This window comes from Schistocerca nitens, chromosome 9, assembly GCF_023898315.1.
Source record: "Schistocerca nitens isolate TAMUIC-IGC-003100 chromosome 9, iqSchNite1.1, whole genome shotgun sequence".
NCBI classification, from domain to species: Eukaryota; Metazoa; Arthropoda; class Insecta; order Orthoptera; family Acrididae; genus Schistocerca; species Schistocerca nitens.
Window position 1 is genome coordinate 392,469,086 of NC_064622.1, and position 27,367 is coordinate 392,496,452.

At 43.9% G+C, this 27,367-nt stretch overlaps 1 protein-coding gene across 1 annotated transcript in view; it reads left to right on the forward strand.

The window, feature by feature from the left end:
- The window catches only part of LOC126204261 (cilia- and flagella-associated protein 251-like), a 181,378-nt gene that overhangs the window by 52,308 nt on the left and 101,703 nt on the right, over positions 1-27,367 (forward strand). The window contains exon 3 of the mRNA XM_049938651.1: positions 12,284-12,423. Coding sequence (XP_049794608.1) covers positions 12,284-12,423 — 140 coding nt within the window. The remainder of the gene's footprint in view (positions 1-12,283; positions 12,424-27,367) is intronic.

Below are 27,367 nucleotides of genomic sequence, written 5' to 3' on the forward strand. Positions count from 1 at the left end.
TTGTTCTGTGTCACCAGGAAGGTGTCCGCCCCTGGTAGCTGAGTGGTCAGCGCGACGGAATGCCATACCTAACAGCCCGGGTTCGGTTCCCTGCTGGGTCGTAGGTTTTCTCCGCTCAGGGACTGGGTGTTGTGTTGTCCTTATCATCCTCATTTCATCCCCAACGACACGCAACTCGCCGAAGTGGCGTCAACTCGAAAGACTTGCACCAGGCGAACGGTCTACCCGACGGGAGGCCCTAGCTACACGGCATTTATTTACCAAGAAGGTTGGCAGACATAAAAAACATTGAATTTGCTCACTGGTCGTGTTGCTCGCTCTGACAAATCTTGTCTTGCTGACAACCATTGCATTGGACTCGACTTGAAGTAACATGGCTCACATGCTGCACTAGAAAACACACATGGACATTACTGCCAATCTAACGTAGAGCTTAAAGTGCACTTGTCAACACGAGCTACCGAAATAAACAATGTTTTACCCAGGTCAAAGACCTGTATCTGACAACTTATGCATTACTCGTAATTTTATGCACATTTTGTACGTTGAACTTACTATGGAAAAATACAGGCAGAAGTTGACTACAGAGTCTTGCGAGGTAATTACAAGAGATCTTTTTCCAAAACATTTATAGATAACATACGCACCCTCAGTAGAGCCTGTGTTTAATGCCTTTGTAACACATGTTTTCAGTCGAAACACAGGAACCAAGAAGCAACCCTTGTCCTCAGTATTATGAAGATCATATTCTTACTTTATGACTTAGCAGATCTTGTATCCTGTCAATCCATTCAAAAAACTCTGTGTAGTGAAATATTTAAAAATGTCTACCGTAAAGAGTTCTGTTGAATCGCTCCACAATTGAGGCTTTCATCATAGAAAAAAAGATGAATACTGATTTTACGTGAGCTGCTTGACGTGATCACTACCTAAATGTGATTCCTATTACTTTTGCTTCTGTATGTCGTGCACATGCTGATTATATTAAAGTTACGACCATTACACCAACTATATGAGTTTTATACGGTACTCATGCTTTCTGACAATCTTGCATTATGCCAATCCATTCTAAAGAACTTCGTGCAGTGAAATGTTTAAAGATGTTTACCCTTAAGAGTTCTAGTGAATCGCTCTACAATGCTGCGTTTCCTCTTCTGAAAGTACTTTACAGGGCGATTAAAAGCATCCAAATGATATTTTTTTGCTATAATCAAAAGTATTTCTCTGAAAAATTTTAATACGGATGTAACGTGTACTGTTTCAAACCACTTTAGAGAGTACACAACGGATCATAAATTAATTATTATCCGCATCTAAATTGTTCTATAATGCTTGTCAAGTGTCACAAAACGGAACTCACTGACTGAACATTTTGGTTGTTCCGCGAAGTCTTTGTCCTCCTGACCTTACTGCATCTGACTCTCATAGCATGGCGTAATATGACGCACATGATTCGTTGGAAAACAAACATGCACACAACTTTTGATCCACAGCTTAAAGTGACCTCATCAGTGAGAATTACCAAAGTAAACAATTTATTCCCTCGTCAAAAACTCGTCTCTTAATATTCATTCAATACTCGTAATTTTACGCATATTTTTGATGTTGAACTTATTATGGAAAATAAATAGCAAAAGTTAACTACAAAATTCTCGATGAGTGGAGTTTTGAGACATGTGTTGATGCATTAATTTTTGAAGCACCAGCATTAATTGCAGACACTATTAAAGATGCATGTTTAGACTGGAAACGTTGTGGAAAATGTTCTCTTGTACTTATCTTACAGACTTTAGATATATGAAATCAAACCCAGAAGCCTTTTTAATGAAAAGATGAACTGTAGAAACAAAGGTACGACCCCATGAAAATTAAGAAAGCTTCAAAATGCTTGGTAAGGGAGCAAATTATAATCAGAATTTCGGTCAAGGAACACATAGAGCAACTTGATGAGTCTTTATACCTCGATTTTACTACACATACATCGAGAGAACAGCGGTTCAGAGAGAGTTCTACTGAATTTTCAGAATTAAGTTAGGTCTCTCTTGTGGAAGCAGACTTTTGTGCTCCGGAGGCTATACATCACGCAAGGTAGATTGCAAAAGCTACTTATTGCTAGAAATCGTATATGTTCTGTAATGAATTTCGATTGGCACCACAAGGATGTAATACAATTTGTATTTAATTTTTGGGGTAAGCTGATACATTTCAGAGCAATCTGATACATTTTTAAGGCAAGTTGATACATTTTTGGGACAAGTTGATACATTTTTGTGGCATGCTGATAAATCTTTTGGGACAGTTGATACAGTTTCAGGTCAAACTGATAAATTTATGACTGGCAACTCATATTCTGCTTTATGTAACACCTTCGACGTAGCTGACACATTTCTTCTTCTTTTATCTAAGTTTGTGGCAGACTCTAGCCACAGTAAAAGTATGTTCAATTTGAAGAACATCTCTCTCGTGTGCATAATAATCCAGAACACAATATACACTCCTGGAAATGGAAAAAAGAACACATTGACACCGGTGTGTCAGACCCACCATACTTGCTCCGGACACTGCGAGAGGGCTGTACAAGCAATGATCACACGCACGGCACAGCGGACACACCAGGAACCGCGGTGTTGGCCGTCGAATGGCGCTAGCTGCGCAGCATTTGTGCACCGCCGCCGTCAGTGTCAGCCAGTTAGCCGTGGCATACGGAGCTCCATCGCAGTCTTTAACACTGGTAGCATGCCGCGACAGCGTGGACGTGAACCGTATGTGCAGTTGACGGACTTTGAGCGAGGGCGTATAGTGGGCATGCGGGAGGCCGGGTGGACGTACCGCCGAATTGCTCAACACGTGGGGCGTGAGGTCTCCACAGTACATCGATGTTGTCACCAGTGGTCGGCGGAAGGTGCACGTGCCCGTCGACCTGGGACCGGACCGCAGCGACGCACGGATGCACGCCAAGACCGTAGGATCCTACGCAGTGCCGTAGGGGACCGCACCGCCACTTCCCAGCAAATTAGGGACACTGTTGCTCCTGGGGTATCGGCGAGGACCATTCGCAACCGTCTCCATGAAGCTGGGCTACGGTCCCGCACACCGTTAGGCCGTCTTCCGCTCACGCCCCAACATCGTGCAGCCCGCCTCCAGTGGTGTCGCGACAGGCGTGAATGGAGGGACGAATGGAGACGTGTCGTCTTCAGCGATGAGAGTCGCTTCTGCCTTGGTGCCAATGATGGTCGTATGCGTGTTTGGCGCCGTGCAGGTGAGCGCCACAATCAGGACTGCATACGACCGAGGCACACAGGGCCAACACCCGGCATCATGGTGTGGGGAGCGATCTCCTACACTGGCCGTACACCACTGGTGATCGTCGAGGGGACACTGAATAGTGCACGGTACATCCAAACCGTCATCGAACCCATCGTTCTACCATTCCTAGACCGGCAAGGGAACTTGCTGTTCCAACAGGACAATGCACGTCCGCATGTATCCCGTGCCACCCAACGTGCTCTAGAAGGTGTAAGTCAACTACCCTGGCCAGCAAGATCTCCGGATCTGTCCCCCAATGAGCATGTTTGGGACTGGATGAAGCGTCGTCTCACGCGGTGTGCACGTCCAGTACGAACGCTGGTCCAACTGAGGCGCCAGATGGAAATGGCATGGCAAGCAGTTCCACAGGACTACATCCAGCATCTCTACGATCGTCTCCATGGGAGAATAGCAGCCTGCATTGCTGCGAAAGGTGGATATACACTGTACTAGAGCCGACATTGTGCATGCTCTGTTGCCTGTGTCTATGTGCCTGTGGTTCTGTCAGTGTGATCATGTGATGTATCTGACCCCAGGAATGTGTCAATAAAGTTTCCCCTTCCTGGGACAATGAATTCACGGTGTTCTCATTTCAATTTCCAGGAGTGTATTTTAGTTATATGAATAGCAAAATCCAATTTCATGTTCACTGGTCACTGGGAAGCGTGTCATTTGTTCGACAATATGTGAACGATAACTGTTACTGAACATTTCGTAAATGAAAGTGTAAGTGCAGAAAAGAAAAATTGATTCATAGTACATAAAACTAAGTCTGCCACTGGATTTGAGATTGTATATTCTCTTGTTATCTTAACTTTTTAGAGTGTGACTGTAACTGACTTCATAAACCACTTATGAAAGGGTGTAACACAAGCTACCACTCCACATAGCACAGGGTCATAGTGCTGAGGGTGACAAGTTGTAGCCTGTCATAATCAACTGCCAAAAATGCCACCTATTTACTCAAGACTGGCAACCTGTATACCTCTCTATCCAGTATTAAAATAGTTTCGATGTGTTACGTACATTTTGTACACAATAATGTATGACTTAAATGCACTTAACGTAAGCTGACCAGTGACTGTATTTTTCTATATAAACTTTTCGATGTATCTGCAGGAACCCACTTAATTTCGAAGTACCAAATAAGTACGAGGGTTGACTGAAAAGTAATGCGTCCACCTTCGCAACCCTTCAACAGTTGGCATCATTGCTATGCGGCAGGTACTGGCTTGTTCCGTAGCCTCTTCTCTACAGCTCTAGTTGGCGGGAAGCCTCAGCATTGAACGGTTGTGTTGTTACAGTGTAAAGTATGGAGCCCTGCGCAGACGGTCGGCCAATGCGATTTTCGCAACGTGCAGTCATTGAATTCTTGACAGCAGAAGGTGTCACCCCAAAGGAAATTCATCAGAGAATTTATAATTAATACTAAAAGTAAACCTGAACAAAGAAATGATATTAATATGAAACAATTTTAAGGAAAGCATGACAAAAAATAAATTTTTCTTTGCAAAATAAAGATACAAAAATAAACACACACTAGAGGCAGCAAATCCTACGGCATGGGCATTCGAATTCATCTGCACTGCAGACTGATCTTTTTCCATTTTCGGTCTTCACCACTATCCTGCCGTCATTTGTCCACATGTTTTGTAGCCCCGCTCTCGAGATCACAGTGTTAAATATCCTTAATCTTTCGGAACTGAGATCCTCGCATATTGCCAGATCTGACTTCGCGAGTTTCTTCTTCGCTATGAAGGTTTCAGATCTTTTCCTCTATGACGCAAACTTCCCCATTTTCGGTCTAGGTTTTGAAGGTCTTGGCGTCCTACACCCCACTCTAGGATTTCTGTCTGTGTCATTCAGTGTCACCTGCAGGCCTGGATGATACTGCATTACTTCTGTTGTCGTTGAGGTACATGCCACTGACACATTTCTGCCACGGCATGCATCATGTCACTTGGCACGCTACATTGGTAGGCTTCCTGCCTGAGAACCATCTATCACGCCACACATGGGAAGGAGCCATTGTGCATAGAGAACAAAAAAGACCTTGTCAATTATGCGACTGAATCAACATCCCGTTGTCTACCAGTCGATAGTGACCTCCGACTCTCTCTTTATTTCCAACAGTAGGCCTACTTTGAAAATAAAGTAACTTACAGTGCCAGCTTACAACTGCACACCTCTGGGTCTGCAGTGGCAACGAGAATTCTAGTTTTGATTCATTCATCACAGTTACCATTGCATTATTGTTTTCTGTTTTAATCTGTGTTGCTACGTTTTTAATTTCTTCTTTTATACTCTTGTTAGTTCTGTTTTTACATTACAGTATGGTCGTTCCTTTCTTCTGTGGTGAGAATATGTTCAGATCCTGAAAAGAGATCTTTTATACGGTGTTCTTTTGCTGGCGGCTCATCACTGTGTTTTAAACCTTGTACTGAGAGGTGTTATTCATTATCACTTGCAAGAGAATATTGTCAAGTGTAAATAAACGCTGCTGATGGAACTTTGCGATAGTGTAGAGAGGGAAAAGTAATGCAATACATGCTTTTCTGTTTGTGTCCGATTTCAGTTTTAAGGGGTAAAACACTTTTAAGTGCTAATTTGGCGTATTAGGTTTGGAGGGAATATCTTCGAAACGACGGTATATAAAAATGTTCTTCGCATAAAAGTTGATATGTAGTTAGCATTCTTGAAAACTGTGCAATGAACGTTTTAACAATTGGAAATTTTGCAAAATACACACTACCACTAATTAATTTTGGAAAACGAAAACATTTGTTCGAACATAAATTAAAAAAGACTCCAAGCCACATTCATACATGTGTAATAAAGCTGGTTTATGGAATACTATTCTTGGAAAATAAGCTATACACAATTTGATGTCGGAGTTTTATTGATGCACCTAATTAAAATAAAATAAGCAAACATTCTTTATTACTCTAGTTACTTATTTTACTTATATTTGTTTTGTGTCTTAAATTGTTATTTTACATTCATGTTTTTTTTATTTTTTAGCTTAAGCCTCACCAATTGTATTTTGGTAATTGAAAAGTAAGAACCTCATTATGATACAAAATCAGTACAGTAATGATAATCTGTAAAGAAATGCTTAAAACATAACGATTTTTACACCATGCATATAAAATACATTTCGTAATATATACGACGCAGAACACAATATAAAACAAACTTCGTCATGCCGGCCGCGGTGGTCTAGCGGTTCTAGGCGCTCAGTCCGGAACCGCGCGACTGCTACGGTCGCAGGTTCGAATCCTGCCTCGGGCATGGATGTGTGTGATGTCCTTAGGTTAGTTAGGTTTAAGTAGTTCTAAGTTCTAGGGGACTGATGACCACAGATGTTTAAGTCCCATAGTGCTCAGAGCCATTTGAACCAAACTTCGTCAGGATTTCAAACTGTCACAAGTGATCGTCTAAATATGCTGATTTGTGTCAGGCATATTCCAGTAAACTGGGAAGCCTTGGCGAAGAGAATCTTTTTGTACTAGTAATTGCAGCTTGAATATATTGCTTCTCAAGTGTAGATTGACATCATAATCATTCAACAGAAGTACATCTGAAAATCTCACAAAGTTAGTCCGATGTCAAAAGCCATATACTTCTCTTGATTTTACATGTGACGGCGAGCACTTTGGGATCATCAGATGAACAAACTCCTTGTCCTCAGGTATAATGCCAAAACGTTTTTACCGCCTTTTCGTAGGTTTAAAGGAAAGTAACAGTAAGTTTGGGTGGAGCATTCGAGAATCTCGTTTTGAAGCCCCAAGTTCCTTTATGACACCACCGAAATCTGGTAAACAACGTCTGACCAGGTTAGCAGATGTTTTACAGTGGTTTTATTTCCTAGTTAGAGAGAAAAATCTATATTATTGTCAGATTCTTCAGGCGGTCATTGTGAAAGAACCGTTTAGACCATCGTACCTGAGGACAATAATCTTGTCCATCTGGTGATCCCAAAAAAGCTCGATAGGGCAGATACAGTCATTGGATGTCTATGGCTTTCGATGTTGGACGATCTTTGTGAGAAAATTTTCAGATATAGTTCTGCTGAATGATTACGATGTCAGTCCCCATTTGAGAAGCAATGTAATGAAGCTGAAGCTGCAGTCACTAGTACATAATCGATTCTCTTCGCCATGGCTTACCTATGTACTGAAATATGCCTGGTACAAATCAGGATATTTAGAGGATCACCCGTGACAATTCGAAATCCTGCTGAATTTTGTTTTATATTGTGTTCTCTCTCGTGTGTATTATGTGAAGAAACTCCATTCATTTTATGTGTATGGTGTAAAGAAACGTTATGTTTTAAGCATTTATTTACATGTTGGCATTATGGTAATAATTATGTATCACAATAATCAGTTACTTATTACAGGGTGAGGCAAAAGTCTGGCTACGTCACTATAAAAGTTAAACGGTGTGAGGAATTATAATGGCGTCTGGTATGGCGTGTCTGTAGGTGGGGGGCAGTTTATGGGAACTAGGGCGATAGCGGCGGCCATCTTGAAATACGCCATCTTGGATTTGGGTTACCGGTACGTGTTTCAAATGGAAAGGGGCTCATATGGCACTTCATTTTGACCTGCCTCTTTCTCAAGAATACATATGTGAAGTCTATTTTATGTTATCGTTATTTCTGGCTGAATTATAACCCTTTAAAATTTAGGACACTTGTCAGAGTCGGCATTACAGCATACATGACCTCCATTGCGCTGGACACAATCGGAGTCTTTTTTGCCAGTCCTGCTGCATGTCGGTCAACAGAGGCACACGCCTCCTCAATATGCCAGCAAAGATGTTGTTTCACCTCATACACAATTGATTTCAAATGTCCTTACAGATGAAGGGCAAGAGGCGACCCTATTGGTTATTGGATAGGACCCTTCCTACCTATCCACTGATCTCCAAACTGTTTATCCAGAAAATGTCTTCAGCAGCAGACTTGGAAGGTGCACCGCCTTGTTGGAAGAAGGTTGGGAAATCATCCTGCGGATTCAGTAGCGTTGGAAGCACATAATCACGGAGCATATGAACACTTTGCCGTCCGCACGTGTCGTACAAATTTATTCGCTTGGCGCCGGCAGCGCTAAGTCGGATTACTTGGCTTGTCGCCGGCCGCTTGTCACCTTTCCGTTGATGACAAGGTCCGAACACATTGACTTTTGCTCGCTTTAATTTTCCGGAAATCCTCTATTTTGCCCTATCGTTCCACAAACTCGAATTTTCTTTTCAAGTAACTTCTCCGCAAGTTCTACACTGTTATATAATAGTTATCCATGCCGAGGTGATGCTACTTTGCATCAGAAGGTGTCAATAGTTCCATCACTATTTTTGCTAAAGGCTGTCCAGCGCCGGAATATATCTTGAATGAGGAAATGTATCCCGTACTCGAATCACACAGCATCCGAATGAATATCCTGTATTTCGTAATTTTCGACGGGTTGTAAACTTTAAAATTTAACCATCCACGCCACAGTATCATTCCTTCATCAGTTGAGATGTTTTGACTTAGATTAAACGTTTATTTGAGCCGGCCGAAGTGGCCGTGCGGTTAAAGGTGCTGCAGTTTGGAACCGCAAGGTCGCTACGGTCGCAGGTTCGAATCCTGCCTCGGGCATGGATGTTTGTGATGTCCTTAGGTTAGTTAGGTTTAACTAGTTCTAAGTTCTAGGGGACTAATGACCTCAGCAGTTGAGTCCCATAGTGCTCAGAGCCATTAAACGTTTATTTAAACTTTTTGGAGGCATTATCCAGTTTATTGTTGCTGTCGGAAAATTGTAAAAATGATAATATTTGTCTCAATCAGTTGCGGGACATCGTTTTGCGAAATATCGGCGTGTCTATCAACGGATTCGTTGATCACTAATCATTGATCCTTGCTTTTCTTACAGTTCCCATAAGGATAGCAAGCCCAAACCATTTTCCAATTTCGGGTCCCGTAACGTAGACAAACTTGTCATTTTTTAAATCCAGTTTCCTTCTATTGCAATTTTGACTGTAGTGCTTTTTGGTTTCGTTGCTAATATATTCAAATAGATCGTTCCCAATATATAATTGTACGATATCCTGGATGCTCTGTGTATCTTTGGGAAATATGTTTGGACCCGGGGAACCTTCAAATTTATTATTGGTCCTCGGTAAATCAAAGTCTGATCACGGTGGACTGTCTTCTTCGTCTGATTCGGCCGAATCAGTTGGCAACCGTAGTGTTCGCCGAATTCTTCTTGGACGTATTTCACTATCTCCCTACAATTTTGCTACGCTTTCATTTTTTTGATATCCAATGTCTTCTTCCCAATCGGCCAAGTCGTCCAGCACGTCAGTCAAGACGTCCGCGCATTCATCGTAAATAATCCTATTGTCTCTTTCTTCCGCCATGATGAAAGAGCACAAGTACATATAAAAACAGAACACTTGTTGACGTGTGTAACTTATTGTTACCTAAACAAAACACCAACAGAATGCAAAAGATACTAACGTGCTGTCGCCGGTCACTGCGCGATACTATGCTCACGACACCACTCTGGTGTCGCTGGCCACTGAGCGATACTATGCAGACACCACTGTGGTGTCGCCGGACGGCATAGTGTTAAGATACATCACCCCATTCAAGATTCCATCAGTAAACACCGGACCCAGGATTATTCTGTCCCAAATCCCACACCAAACGATCAATTTTTCACCACCAGCACCTTCAGAGGAATCCACTCACGAGGGATTTGCATGTGACCAGTGACGATGATTCTGTTGGTTTACTTCTCCTTGCACATAAAAATTAGCTTCGTCGCTGAACAACACCTGTCATAGGAAGTTTGGATTCCTTTTACACTGATCCATAGATCATTCTGCGAACTGTACCGGCCGATCAGGGTCATTCTCTGAGAGATGGTGTTGCAACTATGACTTGTTCAGGTGTCGTTAATGTGTATGCAACACACGCAGGATTGAACGCTGAACCTTATACTGCTGATAACCGGCGCGTGTGGACGTTCAGGAACATTGCTATAATTGCTGTCGAAGTCTCCTCGTTAAACCTTTTGTACGAGATTTGTCCAGTAACTTGGATATTGTCATATGCGAAATGTCATTTCTCTCAGGATACCAGGTAGCAGTCACTCTGGTACTTCTTTCATCACTCATTAACACAAGTTCAACACGTTCCTGCTGTGTAAGTGCCATTGTATCACCTTGCAACACTTCGACACGCAAGTCGCCGAAGTGGCGTCAACTCGAAAGACTTGCACCAGGCGACAGGTCTACCCGACGGGGGGCCCTAGCCACACTTTTCACTTCACCTGCAACCCTAAACTTAATTGATAACCTCCTTGAAATTTTAAACTTTCACACATCGTAACTCCTAAGCAAATAAAGATAATCTAAAACAGATTTCTCATATGTATTCCTGAGAAAGAGACAATTCAAAATGATGTGCCACCCGATTCCCTTCCATTTGAAACAGGTAACCCAAATGCAAAATGGCATATTTAAAGATGACCGCCGCTGTCGCCATGGTTTCTATAAGTTGCGCCCCGATACCAGACGCTAATACGATTCCTCATACCGTTTGACTTTTATGGGGATGTATCCAGACTTCAGCCTCACCCTGTATTTTCGTTTAACGAGCTCCATGTACGTGAAACGGTAAACTAAAAAACATACGAAAAAACATGAATGTAAAACATAAAATAACAATTTAAAACAAAAAATATAAGTAAAATAAATAATTAGAATATCAATGAACGTTTAGGTATTTTAATTGCGTATGTTGTAGATACTCTGACAGCACATTGTGGACAGCTTATTTTCCAAAAACGGAATTTCAGAAACCAGCTTTATTACACGTAATTGTATATGACTTGGAAGCTTCTTTAATTTGTGTTGTAACAAGTTTTCATTTTCCAAAATTAGGTAGTGGTGATGACGATTTTGCAGAGTATCAAATTATTATAAAATTAGACCAGATAGTTTTCAAAAACGTTCATTACGTACCAACTTTTATACGAAACACATTTTTAATATATCATCGTTTCAAAGATATGCCCTTTCAGCCTAACATGCGAAATTACATTTTTGGATATGTTTTGATCCCGGAAAGTAAAACTGGGCACAAAAAAAAAAATACGTATTGCATTATGTTGTCCTCTCTACATGCATCCACGAAGTTACATAAGATCGTTTATTTACACTTGGGAATGTTCACTTGTTAGTGGTATGTTAGTAAGGTTCGCACCCGTTCGGCCTGTGGTTGCTGTTTTGAGTATTTTTGTGGTACATGTTGAGGTCCACAGTTTACCTCTTGTGCCTTAGTCGTATTTTACATATGGCCCTCCATGTGCAGCTTTCGAGTTTTTCAAAAATGTTCAAATGTGTGTGAAATCTTATGGGACTTAACTGCTAAGGTCATCAGCCCTAAGCTTATACACTACTTAACCTAAATTATTCTAAGGACCAACACACACACCCATGCCCGAGGGAGGACTCGAACCTCCGCCGGGACCAGCCACACAGTCCATGATTGCAGCGCCTGAGACCGCTCGCAAGGATTTCATCTTAAGAAGTTGCACAGACGGAATTTAAATACCTCTAATAACTTTACATATGATCTTCGAATGTGTGCAGCTTTACCTTCGGAGTGGCATTGACGTGAGACGCAATGTACATGGGAATTGTGAACACAACTCTTTGTCAGACATAATGGATCTCATGCACTGCTTTCCGTTATCTACAAAGCATGTGCTTATTCGAAGCAGGGAGTACTTCTACTTCATTATATCGATAGCACAGTTGCCGTTTGAAGGGAAGGACTTAGAGTCATTCGCAGCAAATCTTCTCTTCTTCTTTTTTCAGGTCCTGCTTAGTTTTTGGACACCTTTGTAGTTGCTAGTTTGAGTTCTGCAAGTAGTTCTTCGTAGCATGCCACTGTAAAGCTGCTTAATAACCATTGTTTCAGGGAGGAAACTGAGGACGAAGGAGAAGCGGAACCAAAGGATATTTCCGCCGAGGAGCATGAAGAAAATATCGTCGCCATGGGGAAGGTCCTGGATTCTCTTCTGAACTTGGCAGCTGAGGGCAAACTGCCAGAGAGAGAAGGTGAGTCTCCAGGGCTCCACGAATTCAACCACATTCAGGGTGCATCCAAAGACACGAAAGAAGTGTAGCATCTGAACGACGCTGAGAGCATTAGACGGTTAACGCTAGTTCCATCTGGACGAATATGAAGGAAGGAATCGGTTGGCGCATTCCTGAAGGCGTGAAATGATTTATGAGAGCTCAGGTAACCCGAATCAATTTTATCGGATGGTGAGCTGAAGCCTGCTGTTCCAGAATTCAAGTTTATTTGTAAGCGATGCGTAGAATGGTATGCAAGTAAAATGACCCAGAATGAGATTTTCACTTTGCAGCGGAGTGTGCGCTGATATGAAACTTCCTGGCAGATTAAAACTGTGTGCTAGACCGAGACTCGAACTTGGGACCTTTGCCTTTCGCAGGCAAGAGGTCTACCAACTGAGCTACCCAAGCACGACCCACGCCACGTCCTCACAGCTTTACTTCTGCCAGTACCTCGTCTCCTACCTTCCAAACTTTGCAGAAGCTCTCCTGCGAACCTTGCAGAACTAGCACTCCTGAGAGAAAGGATATTGCGGTGACATGGCTTACCCACAGCCTAGGGGATGTTTCCATTCTGGAGTCTCGGTCCAGCACACAGTTTTAATCTGCCAGGAAGTTTCATATCAGCGCACACTCTGCTACAGAGTGAAAATCTCATTCTGGAAACATCCCCCAGGCTGTGTCTAAGCCATGTCTCCGCAATATCCTTTCTTTCAGGAGTGCTAGTTCTGCTAGGTTCGCAGGTGAGCTTGTAAAGTTTGGAAGGTAGGAGGCGAGGTACTGGCAGAAGTAAAGCTGTGAGGACGGGGCGTGAGTCGTGCTTGGGTAGCTCAAGTGGTAGAGCACTTGCCCGCGAAAGGCAAAGGTCCCGAGTTCGAGTCTCGGTCCAGCACACAGTTTTAATCTGCCAGAAAAGTTCAAGTAAAATGGCGTTTGCGTGATGAATTCTGCACAGACAGAGATGGCGGCTCCGTCCCCGTCCCACAATGCACCACCCCACTTGGTCTTGCTGTTCTCTCCTCAGGTGATCGTAATTGGAACGTTGGGTTGTGCTCTTGATTCTGCTTCTGACGCACTCTCTTCTCTCTATAAATTTATTTTCTCAGAAAACTGTAACTCTCGCCTTCTGACGTAATATCTCTTGTGTTTGTTTTACGCCGCACCAAGGAAAGTGCCTTACCACTGCCTGTGCTGATGTGAAGGTCTAGGCTGGAAGCTTATTCGTTTGACATCATATTCATAAAACAAAGTTGTTTAGTGCAAGAAGGTGACAAGTCCATCTCCTTTTTAAATTTAATAAATGTCTCAATAAATCTTTGTTTGGTTCAGTAATAAGCCACTACAGTGTACTGATGGCATATACAGGATGGTCAAAAACAAGCCGAAAAGCTTGCAAGGATATTGCGGGAAAGGTTGTGCCGAGAATTACTTGTTACGAACAAAATTCGATACGTTGCGCCGTTTCCGAGTTAATTAGCACTGAAGTTAGCCAATTACGCCGTTGCGCGCGCCAGTTCAAGCGGCCCTCCGGAGGCTGTGTCGCCAAACGTGTACTTAGTTTGGTTTCCTAAAACCGAACAAGGGTGTGATTCAAAAATTTGGGCATGGGTCGGTAATAAGGATCGAACGCCAGCCAAAAGCTGAGCAGTCTATCACACTATCATCTACGCCATGAGAACAGCTGACACTAATTATATCTGGCGGACCGCTTGAATTTACGCGCGCAACGTCCTGATCGGCTAACTTCAATGCCAATTAACTCGGAAACGGCGCAACGTATCGAATTTTTTCTTAACAATTATTTCTCAGCACAGTCTATCCTGCAACACTCTTACAAGCTCCTCAGACTGTTTCCGACCACTGTATATAAATTTTGAGAAAAGTCAAGACCGATTAAAATTTGTTTCCAGTTTATGCACAGTATTTTATGTTTTATTCGAAATTGTGGAAACGTGGCTTACCAGGTTACTGTACCAATGCCTTCAATTACTCACACCACAGGGTGTCGCAAAATTGGCAGTTAATATTCGGTTCAGCAATAAATAGAAGTCACATATTGCATTGCTTCAAGTCGCAGTCTGACAATACTGAATTATAAAAGCACAAAAACCGTTTATTTTAACGTCAGCCTTAAAGCAGTAGCAATTCCTGGTGGACTTGAAACTAAATGACCACTGTTCTTTTATCGTGTTTCCTATCTGCTAGTGGTACACAATTACTTGTAGACTCGTTGGATAATTCACTTTGATACACCAATAAATTGGACAACATCTTTCACAATGTGATCCTGGACCCATACTAGTGTGATGATTATATAAATCATGTAGTACGTACACACCATTTCACTGTCACGACTTACACTGAGGTAACAAAAGTCACGGGACAGCGAAATCCACACTTACAGATGGCGGCAGTATCGCGTACACAAGATATAAAAGGGCAGTGCACTGGTGGAACTGCCATTTCTAATCAGGTGATCCATGTGAAAAGGTGTCCAGCGTGATTATGGGCGCATGATGGGAATTAACAGACTTTTAACGCAGAATGATAGTTGGAGCTAGACGCATGGGACATTCGATTTCGGAAATTGCTAGGGGATCTAGTATTCCAGGGGATCTAGTATTCCGAGATCCAAAGTGTAAAGAGTGTGCCGAGAACACCAAATTTCAGGCATTATCTCTCACCACGTATAATGGCCTTCACTTAACGACCGAGAACAGCGACGTTTGCATGGAGTTGTCAGTGCTAACAGACAAGCAACACTGCGTGAAATAACAGCAGAAATCAGTGTGGGACGTACGACGAACGTATCAGTTCGGACAGTTCGGCGAAATTGATGGGCTATGGCAGCGGATGATCGATATGAGTGCCTTTCTAGCAGCATAACATCGCCTGCAACGCCTCTCGGGGGTCACGACCACGTCAATTGGATTCTAGACGACTGGAAAACAGTTACCTGATCAGAAAAGTCCCGACTTCAGTTGGTAAGGGCTGATGGCAGGGTTCTAATGTGTCACAGACCACACGAAGCCATGGATCAAAGTCGTCAACAAGTCACTGTGGAAGCTGCTGGTGGTTCCTTAATGGTGTGTGTTGGTGTGTGTTTGTTTTCGTGGAATGGACTAGGTCCTCTGGTGTGACTGAACCGATCATTGACTGGAAATGGTTATGTTCGGCTACATGGAGACCATTCATTGACCTCATGTTCCCAAACAACGATGCAATTTATGTGGATGACAATGCGCCATGTCACTGAGCCAAAATTGCTCAAGATTGGTTTGAAGAACATTCTGGACAATTCTACTGAATGATCTGGCCGCCCGGATCGCCCGAGGTGAATCCCATCAAACATTTATGGGACATAATCGAGAGGTCAGTTCGTGCATAAAATCGTACACTAGCAACACCTTCGCAGTTGTTGGAGATTACTGAAGTTGCAAGGGTCAATATTTCTGCAGGGGACCTCCAGCTACTTGTGGAGCCTGTGCCACGTCGAGTGGCTGCACTACACTGGTGAAAAGGAGATCCGACGCGATGTTAGGAGTTATCCCATGACTTTGGTCACCTTAGTATATGTCATTGGTGGAGGGTCCCATGAACGATTGGTATCAGTTCTACAGCATCCACAGCTTTCCAATGCGACTAGAGAGCACTTTTAAGTGGTTGATTAACATAATTCGTGGTGAGATTCACTTTTCAGTTCAAGAATGCCGGACAGAGATTTAGTTCACCAGCTTTAGAAATACACTCTAAGACAAATTACTGAGGAATTATCCCAATGGAACTGAAGTTGGTAGATGTGATGTATGTTTATAGACATCAGGACTGTGTGGAGGATGTGTAAGAGCTTCCCAGCGGAACTTCTGCAGCGTAATCGAAACAACCTTGGCAACATATGGGCGGCCTGACTCCTACACCTGATCCCATGTGTTTTCATAATCATCTATCTGGAGGTAAGCCGGTTCGAATCCTGGTGGTGAACATTTTCACTGCTGGTATTTTGCTGGCAGGAAAAGGTGGGGGGGGGGGGGGAGGGGTGGAGAGGTGGTGGCGTGAAATTTCTGATGATCACCAGACTTTGCGCCAGGCTTCTGGTATAAATACAAAACCTCTCCGCAGTGTCTCATTAAGTGAGGGCACGTGACACTGTTGATGGTGATGGTGATCCATCCGTTAGATGGCGAGTTAAAGCTTGGCGGTCCCTTCGATGCTCCTCGGCAGGAGTACGCCATGTGCCGGCTCTGGGTTTCACCTCTCCCTTCTCTCATCGTCTATAATACGAACATGAAACTACAGTATATACACACCCATTACAGTATCTACACTTACTCATACAGGTCTCATACTTCGCGAAGGAAAGGTGCCTGCGTGCGCAAAGCATGTGGAAAACCTTTACATTTCGGCGGCTGAACCTGCTGTTCCGGGACTACCAGCCATTCATGTCATACGACTTTATTACCTTTTTTAAAGCTCCATACGTCAACAGACAGTTCCTACACCCTCGTAGAGACTATCAGTGTACTCTTTCCACCTATCTACTGTCTCCTCTGCGTTTAACGGTTGTTTTCCTTTTGCACTCTTAATGTTGACGCCTTCGCTTTTAATTTCACAATAAGCTATTTTTTGTTCTTTGTGCGCTGAATGTATCCTGTAGATGACCTTCTTGATTTATTCATAATTTTCCTGCAGCCGTTTTATTAGGCTTCCCTGCTCTTGCTATCTTTTTCTAAATATTTTTATATTCATATTTCGTTATTTCATTGATTACTTACGGTATTTCTTCTGTCATTCAAGGTTTCTTAGCAGCTTCATACCTTATACCCATACTGGTCTGTAAAACTTACGCGATTATCCTTTTTAGAGATGTCCATTACGCTTCAACTGAACTGCCTATTTTGAATTCTTCTGGGCCTGCAGCATTATAGACATCTTGTAAGCACATTATGTGCTATACCCGAAAACTTACAATTACGATATTATATTCTGATGCCATAAGCTTATTTCTGCTCCAAGGCCATTATCAAGCTATCTGAAAACATACTGAGTTTTTACCGCATGTAGCTATGTCTATTTGTAACTTATAACAGAAAATAACAGCGTAATAAAAATCTTTGAATGCAGCAGTGGTTTGGCTTACTATGAACATAATGAACTGCTTATTGTTGCTGCTGTGTACGTAGCCCATGAGGAATACCAATATCACGACAGGCCATCATCACACAAGGACATCTCTAACCAGACGCCATCCTAATTGTAAACAGCAGCTTCCAGGCGGTTTCACCAGTTAGACCTGTTTTCTCCTTCTGCTCCACGTTTGAGTTTGCGTTGCAGGCCACCAGAGAGAGTCTCGTCAGCGGTGAATTGCTGAGCGGATGGATATCCTCCCGCAACAGGCACAAAAGGCGACGTTCCGCTGACAGTCAGTTCCTGCGATTCCCTCGGATTGTAGCACTTTCATAGTTAGGCGAGTTTCACATAGTTCTGGCAGTTTCGTTCAGAAGATCACAGTTCTAACCTAACATTTGTTATTTACGGAGCAATATGAACAGTTAACTAGAAGTGTCTGCATAATACACTCCTGGAAATTGAAATAAGAACACCGTGAATTCATTGTCCCAGGAAGGGGAAACTTTATTGACACATTCCTGGGGTCAGATACATCACATGATCACACTGACAGAACCACAGGCACATAGACACAAGCAACAGAGCATGCACAATGTCGGCACTAGTACAGTGTATATCCACCTTTCGCAGCAATACAGGCTGCTATTCTCCCATGGAGACGATCGTAGAGATGCTGGATGTAGTCCTGTGGAACGGCTTGCCATGCCATTTCCACCTGGCGCCTCAGTTGGACCAGCGTTCGTGCTGGACGTGCAGACCGCGTGAGACGACGCTTCATCCAGTCCCAAACATGCTCAATGGGGGACAGATCCGGAGATCTTGCTGGCCAGGGTATTTGACTTACACCTTCTAGAGCACGTTGGGTGGCACGGGATACATGCGGACGTGCATTGTCCTGTTGGAACAGCAAGTTCCCTTGCCGGTCTAGGAATGGTAGAACGATGGGTTCGATGACGGTTTGGATGTACCGTGCACTATTCAGTGTCCCCTCGACGATCACCAGTGGTGTACGCCCAGTGTAGGAGATCGCTCCCCACACCATGATGCCGGGTGTTGGCCCTGTGTGCCTCGGTCGTATGCAGTCCTGAGTGTGGCGCTCACCTGCACGGCGCCAAACACGCATACGACCATCATTGGCAGCAAGGCAGAAGCGACTCTCATCGCTGAAGACGACACGTCTCCATTCGTCCCTCCATTCACGCCTGTCGCGACACCACTGGAGGCGGGCTGCACGATGTTGGGGCGTGAGCGGAAGACGGCCTAACGGTGTGCGGGACCGTAGCCCAGCTTCATGGAGACGGTTGCGAATGGTCCTCGCCGATACCCCAGGAGCAACAGTGTCCCTAATTTGCTGGGAAGTGGCGGTGCGGTCCCCTACGGCACTGCGTAGGATCCTACGGTCTTGGCGTGCATCCGTGCGCCGCTGCGGTCCGGTCCCAGGTCGACGGGCACGTGCACCTTCCGCCGACCACTGGCGACAACATCGATGTACTGTGGAGACCTCACGCCCCACGTGTTGAGCAATTCGGCGGTACGTCCACCCGGCCTCCCGCATGCCCACTATACGCCCTCGCTCAAAGTCCGTCAACTGCACATACGGTTCACGTCCACGCTGTCGCGGCATGCTACCAGTGTTAAAGACTGCGATGGAGCTCCGTATGCCACGGCAAACTGGCTGACACTGACGGCGGCGGTGCACAAATGCTGCGCAGCTAGCGCCATTCGACGGCCAACACCGCGGCTCCTGGTGTGTCCGCTGTGCCGTGCGTGTGATCATTGCTTGTACAGCCCTCTCGCAGTGTCCGGAGCAAGTATGGTGGGTCTGACACACCGGTGTCAATGTGTTTTTTTTTCCATTTCCAGGAGTGTACTTACAGTCATCATGACTAAATTATGAACTGCCAAGAGGCAGCAAAGTTATTTAGATATCTTTGAATTAGGTATACACTTCAAATGAAACGTATCAAACTGTTACCGAAGTTAAGAACAATTGTGTATTATCGTTACCAATAAATGTTACTGATTTTTTTTTGTGTTGCCTCGTTTCTATTCTACTGGCGTCTTGTGAAGAAAGTTTATAACTTGATATATCCAGCGGTCATAGTGCCCCCTTAACCAGAACTGAAGTCGAAAACGCTTTCTGCTATCGTGAGAGTTTGGAATGAATTAATAGTAACATTTTAGTACAATATCCAATAGTGGTATTCATTATCACACTATCTACAGGTTCAGATAACTTCAAACTCACATCATCATTCCTCACTTTTCTGTTATGACTATCAGCTTCTTGTGTAACCACAACACTACTTAATTTGCTCTTTCTATACCAGTCTTCATAAGTACCAAATAGTGGAGGCACTTTAAATCATAATTTGACATGTATTAACACTGTGTTGTTTCCAAATTCTGTGAGACTCATAACGACAGACTTCATAAAGAAGGAAAGATGTTTTAAACAACTGTCCACAGGAAGCTGAAGAATGTGAAGCAAGCGAAGCGCTATATCGTGTGTGAGATACAGATGCGAGCGAGTGTGCCAGGACTTATCCCAGTTCACTGCTAGTAGCGCCACGTCACCTTAACGCGCCTGCACGTAGCGCGCCAAGTATGAAATTTAAAATCAAAATTTACGTTTAAAACTTTGTTAAAATATAGTTTAGTGTTATAATGTTCCAAACACCAAGTCTTTATGTTCTAGACTTGACAGTTTACGTACAAATGCTGTTTTAATAGCAAAATAACTGGCGCTAAATAATGAAGCTAGAAAGCCAGAATTTGGTCAGAAGGTGCAGTTAGAGCTCATAAATAAGTGGTGCAGGTTCCCAAAACCATATAACAAAAATTAACGCCGGAATCCACGTTTTTAGGAAAAATCAGAAGAGCTAAATAATGGATTTAAAAGCAGGAAAATTTGTTTTATGCTTCAGTTCACCCCAAAAATAATAAATGAAAGACCACGTTAAGCTATCTCTTGTAGTTTTTGAGTAATTAAGTGAAAACAAATTTTGTAACTAAAATGTACCCAATTGTTGTACATTAAGTACCTGTAATACTAATGCCGGCCGGGGTGGCCGAGCAGTTCTAGGCGCTACAGTCTGGAACCGCGCGTCCGCTACGGTCGCAGGTTCGAATCCTGCCTTGGGCATGGATGTGTGTGATGTCCTTAGGTTAGTTAGGTTTAAATAGTTCTAAGTTCTAGGAGACTGATGATCAGCAGTTAAGTCCCATAGTGCTCAGAGCCATTTTTTTGTAATACTAATGATAGACAATTTTGGTTAAAGTGAATGATAAAACATACCAAATGATAAAGCTATACCAAATTTGAGAGTTCTAGTATTAGTAACAGCTGGTATAGTGTTAGTAAAGGTGTGGTTGAGAGGTAACGATCTACCGTTAGTTCCACTATAAAAATTCTAAAAGACGAAGTTTTCATTCTAGCGAGCTGAAACTTTTTCGGTGATTTCAAACAACTGAATACAAACAAAAATTAAGAGGTCTCTGGAGTAATTTCCAATTATGTTATTAAAGGTTATGTGCCCGAGAAAGCGGTCGTTCGGAGGCTGCTGCAGTATGCAGATAGCCGTAGACAACACATGGTCCCTCAGCCGTCCGCTCCGACACGTATATATGAGGGTCCCTCAGCCGTCCGCTCCGACACGTATATATGAGGGTCCCTCCAAAAGAAATGCACACTGTTTTTCTTTTTTTTTTTAATCAATCGTTTATTCTACATGTTTGAATGTTTTACAGTGTGTAGATACATTCTATAGGAACAATATTTTCATTTCTCCCCATAATTTCCATCCCTCTCAACTGCCTTACGCCATCTTGGAACCAGCGCCTGTATACACGCACGGTACAATTCTGGACCAACCTGTTGAAGCCACTGTTTGGCAGCGTGCACAAGGGAGCCATCATCTTCAAACCTTGTTCCACGAAGAGAGTCTTTGAGTTTCCCAAAGAGATGATAGTCACAATTGAAAGAAAAACAGCCCTCGGTCACATGGAGCCATGTCAAGACTGTAAGGCGGGTGTTTCAGCCTTGTCCATTCGAGTTTTGTGACCGCTTTCATAGTTTTTTGACTGACGTGTGGCCGTGCATCGAAGTGCAACAGCAAACCATCCTGCTTTTGCCGATGTAGACGAACACGACTCAGTCGAGCCTGAAGTTTCTTCAGTGTCGTCACATATGCATCAGAATTTATTGTGGTTCCACTTGGCATGATGTCCACAAGCAAGAGTCCTTCGGAATCGAAAAGCACCGTAGCCGCAACTTTTCCAGCAGAAGGTGTGGTTTTGAATTTTTTTTTTTCTTGGGTGAATTTGCATGATGCCGCTCCATTGAATGCCTTTTCGTCTCTGGTGAAAAATGATGGAGCCATGTTTCATCACCTGTCACAATTCTTCCAAGAAATTCAGCTCCACCATTCTCGTACTGTTCCAAAAGTTCTCTGCATACCGTTTTTCCTGTTTCTTTGTGAGCCATTGTCAACATCCTGGGAACCCACCTGGCACAACGCTTTTTAACGCCAACACTTTCAGTATTCTGCAAATACTGCCTTCCCCTATCCCAACGTAGCGTGACAATTCGTTCATTGTGATGCGTCTGTCAGCAGTAACCAATTCGTTAACTCTCTGCACATTGTCTGGAGTGTGTGTACTACGAGCCTGCCGCTGAGAGGACAGTCCTCAATATTGCCGTGCCCGCTTTCATCACGCAACCTGCTTGCCCACCGACTAACTGTACAGCGATCGACAGCAGCATCTCCGTACACCTTTTTCAACCTCTTGTGGATGTTTCCCATTGTCTCGTTTTCACAGCACAGGAATTCTACGACAGCACGTTGCTTCTGACGAACGTCAAGTGTAGCAGCCATCTTGAAGACATGCTGAGACGGCGCCACTCAGGGGAACAGGTTGAACTAAGTTTGAAAAGAAGCGGGAAGGATCTATCTACACACTGTAAAACTTTCACGCATGCAGAATGAAAACTGTATTTTTACAAAACTAGTGTGCATTTCTTTTGGAGTGACCCTCGTAAATGAAGACTGAGAGGCAGTAGAAAGGTTCACTTCCACTCAGCCACGGTAAGAGCCACGAGAGGCCCTCTTCAATGGTCGAACACCGGCCGCTACCTGGGTGTAACACTGGATCGGCTCCTTACGTGGAAGATGCACATCACCGAAATACGAGGTAAGGCGTTTGGCAGAAAGCGCCTTCTCTACCGCTTCCTCAATCCCACGACCACACTGTCTCCACACAGTGGAAAGACGCTACATCTGGCACTTATTAAAAAAAATGGCTCTGACAAGGGAACCTCCCCATCGCACCCCCCTCAGATTTAGTTATAAGTTGGCACACTGGATAGGTCTTGAAAACCTGAACACAAATCAATCGAGAAAACAGGAAGAAGTTGTGTGGAACTATGAAAAAAATAAGCAAAATATACAAACTGGGTACTCCATGCGTAAGATAGGCAACATCAAGGAGAATGTGAGATCAAGAGCACCGTGGTCCTGTGGTTAACGTGAGTAGCTGCGGAATGAGAGGTCCTTTGTTCAAGTCTTCCCTCGACTGAAAATTTTACTTTCTTTATTTTCGCAAAGTTATGATCTGTCTGTTCGTTCATTGACGTCTCTGTTCACTCTAATAAGTTTACTGTCTGTGTTTTGCGACCGCACCGCAAAACCGTGCCATTAGTAGACAATAGGACGTGCCTCTCCAATGGGAACCGAAAACATTTGATCGCAAGGTCATAGATCAACCGATTCCTCCACAGGAAAACATTTGATCGCAAGGTCATAGGTCAACCGATTCCTCCACAGGAAAGCACCTCTGATACATTCTATACGACACTGGTGACGGCATGTGCGTCACATGACAGGAATATGTTGACGACCCACCTAACTTGTACACTTGGCGAATGGGTAAAAAGATTCTTCTACCTTGCCCAATTTAGGTTTTCTTGTGGATGTGATAATCACTCCCAAAAGAGTGATGAAAACATAAGAGTTTGTCACATAAACTGAAAATAAAAAATTAAACTTTTCACTCGAGGGAAGACTTGAACCTGGGATCTCTCGTTCTGTAGCTGCTCTCGCTAACCACGGGACCACGGCGCTCCTTGACTCCCATTGTCCTTGATGTTGCCTATCTTGAGAATGGACTACTCAGTTTGTATATTTTACTAATGTTTTTCATAGTTCCACACAACTTCTTCCTGTTTTCTCGATTGATCTGTGTTCAGTTTTTCAAGGCCTATCCACTGTGCCAACTTATAACTAAATCTGAGGGGGGTGCGATGGGGAGGTTCCCTTGTGAGCACTATGCGATTTAACTTCTGAGGTCATCAGTCGCCTAGAACTCAGAACTAATTAAACCTAACTAACCTAAGGACATCACACACATCCACGCCCGAGGCAGGATTCGAACCTGCGACCGTAGCGGTCGCTCGGCTCCAGACCGTAGCGCCCAGAACCGCACGGTCACTCCGGCCGGCGGCACTTATTAGGCCCGTGCTGGAATACGCTGCCGTGGTGTGGGTGAATGCTTCAGCACGGCCGAACTACATCGGCTAACGGGCATGCCGATGCTGAAGGACTGCTTCAAGTAGTCGGCGAGACTTTTCTATGCCGACACGAGAAGATCTACGAATCCTCTCATCAGGAATCTGGGAAACCAGATACACTGGCGAGAGACAACGAGGTGGACAGACTTTCAGTAGCAACGCTGCTCAGGCAGCAAGAGGGAGGAAAAGGAAAATTGTCAAACCAGAAGAAACAAACCAAGACGCGATGAACTGGAAATCAACCAGAGGGAGGAGGAGGAAAAGCAAGTAGACCTGCTAACCCTTCAACCTAACGAAGCTGCAGCTAGGAGATGACACAAAGCAAGCAAGCAGTAATAAGGTTCACCTCCACTCAGCTGCGGTAAGATCCACGTCTGTCAAACGTCGGGACGCGCTCCGCCTCGGATGACAAAGTGCGTATTTTGCGGTAAAAACGGATAGTGAACTCGCGAGGATTGTACAGCGTCCTGGATCGCTTAGAATTCGCCAAAGTAACTGATAATGTGCCGTCCGTGTGAATTACAATTCGACATGGCAAGTGGTGACTTTATTTCCACGTTCATGGCGAGTATTAATTTTGACATTTACTGAAAACTTTCATTTCAGTAATTTTAGTCGGGGAGAAAGACAATCTGGTAGGAACGTACCTTAGAGGTCGCCTCTGAACTGCTAAATGTGCTGTTAGAATAGAAAGATTTGCTTTCAATTGCCAATAGTGAATTTCCAAGTATTGTATGTTAGAAACTTTACGCAATACAATTTTGATTGGAACTTTATACACTACTGGCCATTAAAATTGTTACACCACGAAGATGACGTGCTACAGACGCGAAATTTAACCGACAGGAAGAAGATGCTGTGACATACAAATGATTAGCTTTTCACAGCATTCACACAAGGTTGGCGCCGGTGGCGACACCTACAACGTGCTGACATGAGGAAAGTATCCAACCGATTTCTCATACACAAACAGCAGTTGACCGACGTTGTTTGGTGAAACGTTGTTGCGATGCCTTGTGTAAGGAGGAGAAATGCGTACGATCACGTTTCCGACTTTGATAAAGGTCGGATTGTAGCCTATCGTGATTGCGGTTTATCGTATCGCGACATTGCTGCTCGCGTTGGTCGAGATCCAATGACTGTTAGCAGAACATGGAATCGGTGGGTTCAAGAGGGTAGTACGGAACGCCGTGCTGGATCCCAACGGCCTCGTATCACTAGCAGTCGAGATGACAGGCATCTTATCTGCATGGCTGTAACGGATCGTGCAGTCACGCCTCGATCCCTGAGTCAACAGATGAGGGCGTTTGCAAGGCAAAAAGCATCTGCACGAACAGTTCGACGTCGTTTGCAGCAGCATGGTCAATCAAGTCGGAGACCATGGCTGCGGTTACCCTCGACGCTGCATCACAGACAGGAGCGCCTGCGATGGTGTACTCAACCACGAACCTGGGTGCACGAACGGCAAAACGTAATTTTTTCGGATGAATCCAGGTTCTGTTTACAGCATCATGATGGTCGTATCCGTGTTTGGCGACATCGCGGTGAGGGCGCATTGGAAGCGTGTATTCGTCATCGCCATACTGGCGTATCACCCCGCGTGATGGTATGGGGTGCCATTGGTTACACGTCTCCGTCACCTCTTGTTCGCATTGACGGCACTTTGAGCAGTGGACGTTACATTTCAGATGTGTTACGACCCGTGGCTCTACCCTTCATTCGATCCCTGCGAAACCCTACATTTCAGCAGGATAATGCACGATCGCATGTTGCAGGTCCTGTACGGGCCTTTCTGGATACATAAAATGTTCGACTGCTGCCCTGGCCAGCACATTCTCCAGATCTCTCACCAATTGAAAACGTTTGGTGAATGGTGGCCGAGCAACTGGCTAGTCACAATACGCCAGTCACTACTCTTGATGAACTGTGGTATCGTGTTGAAGCTGCATGTACACGCCATCCAAGGTCTGTTTGACTCAATGCCAAGGCGTATCAAGGCCGTTATTACGGCCAGAGGTGTCTCCCTTCGCTTTCTGGCTGACCACAAAATTAGTTGCCATGCTCGCGTGAGAAAGACGGCGTACAAATTAAAAATTCACTTTTACCCGTCGCCCTCAAATGTACTCCGTATATTGGATGTCACAAAATAGTGACTACAGTAGACAATCCTAAACTGATTGCTGTGAGATAAGGAATTAATAGTCGGAGATTTAATTTTTATTGATATAAGCAAGTTACACTTTGTAGCAAACACCTTGAGCTATCAGCAACAAGTCCAAGTGACAAGTACCAGTGACAGTGCATGTATTACAACATAATCCATTGATAGCAGTGTTCTTTGGTCTGATGTCATCTGGTCCTATTCCTTACACACGTTGTTTATGGTAATGGTGTACGTGCTGGTCCAACAGCACTCTCTACACTGTATTCTTCGATGTGTGAACTTCACAGTTAAGTTGATGGGTGCTTTTGATACATCTTCTCCCAAGTGTTCCAACACCATTTCCTCAGTGTCTACTCTGTGAATAATTCTTTGTCAAGAACTTTGGCAAACTAAAGCTTGGAAATTATTTTCAGGATAACATGTTCCAAAAACGATGACGCCGGTTGTGAAAATCTTCTGTGTGCATTTGTACGACTTTCTGGAAATAAAATGATCGCGTGACATTATTGGCCAGGCGACACCTCTGGGATGGCTGCCCGGTGCAAGTCTTTCTATTCGACACCACTTCAGCGAATTTCTCACCGGTGAAGATTAGATGTAATAATTAGGACAACAGAAACACCCAGCTCCTGAGTGAAGAAAATCCTGACCGGGACGGAAATCGGTTCCAGGACTTTACGCTGTAGAGGCAGCAACAGTAACCAGCCACTAGACCACGAGCAGTGGACCACAACTTGCGGGAATTACATCCTACTACGCCAAATATTAAAAAGCGTTTCTGCAAGTTATTGTTACATATGATGGTCCCACCGTAGATACATCACAGACTGTTGTCTCTTGTTTTTCAAGGCACCGTCCCAACATCACTGTGGCAGTTGTTTCTTTTTTTGTGAGTTAAGCACCCTTCGACAAAGTGCGTCACACGAATTATCCATTGAACACTTCATACCGCTTCAAGTATACCGTTTTAATCATTGGCTCCTTGTCTCAAAATTCCACTGTGTAGGATGCTATACTGTGTCTATAAATTTTACCCTGGACTTTGGGACAGCCTGTATAGTCGCCAT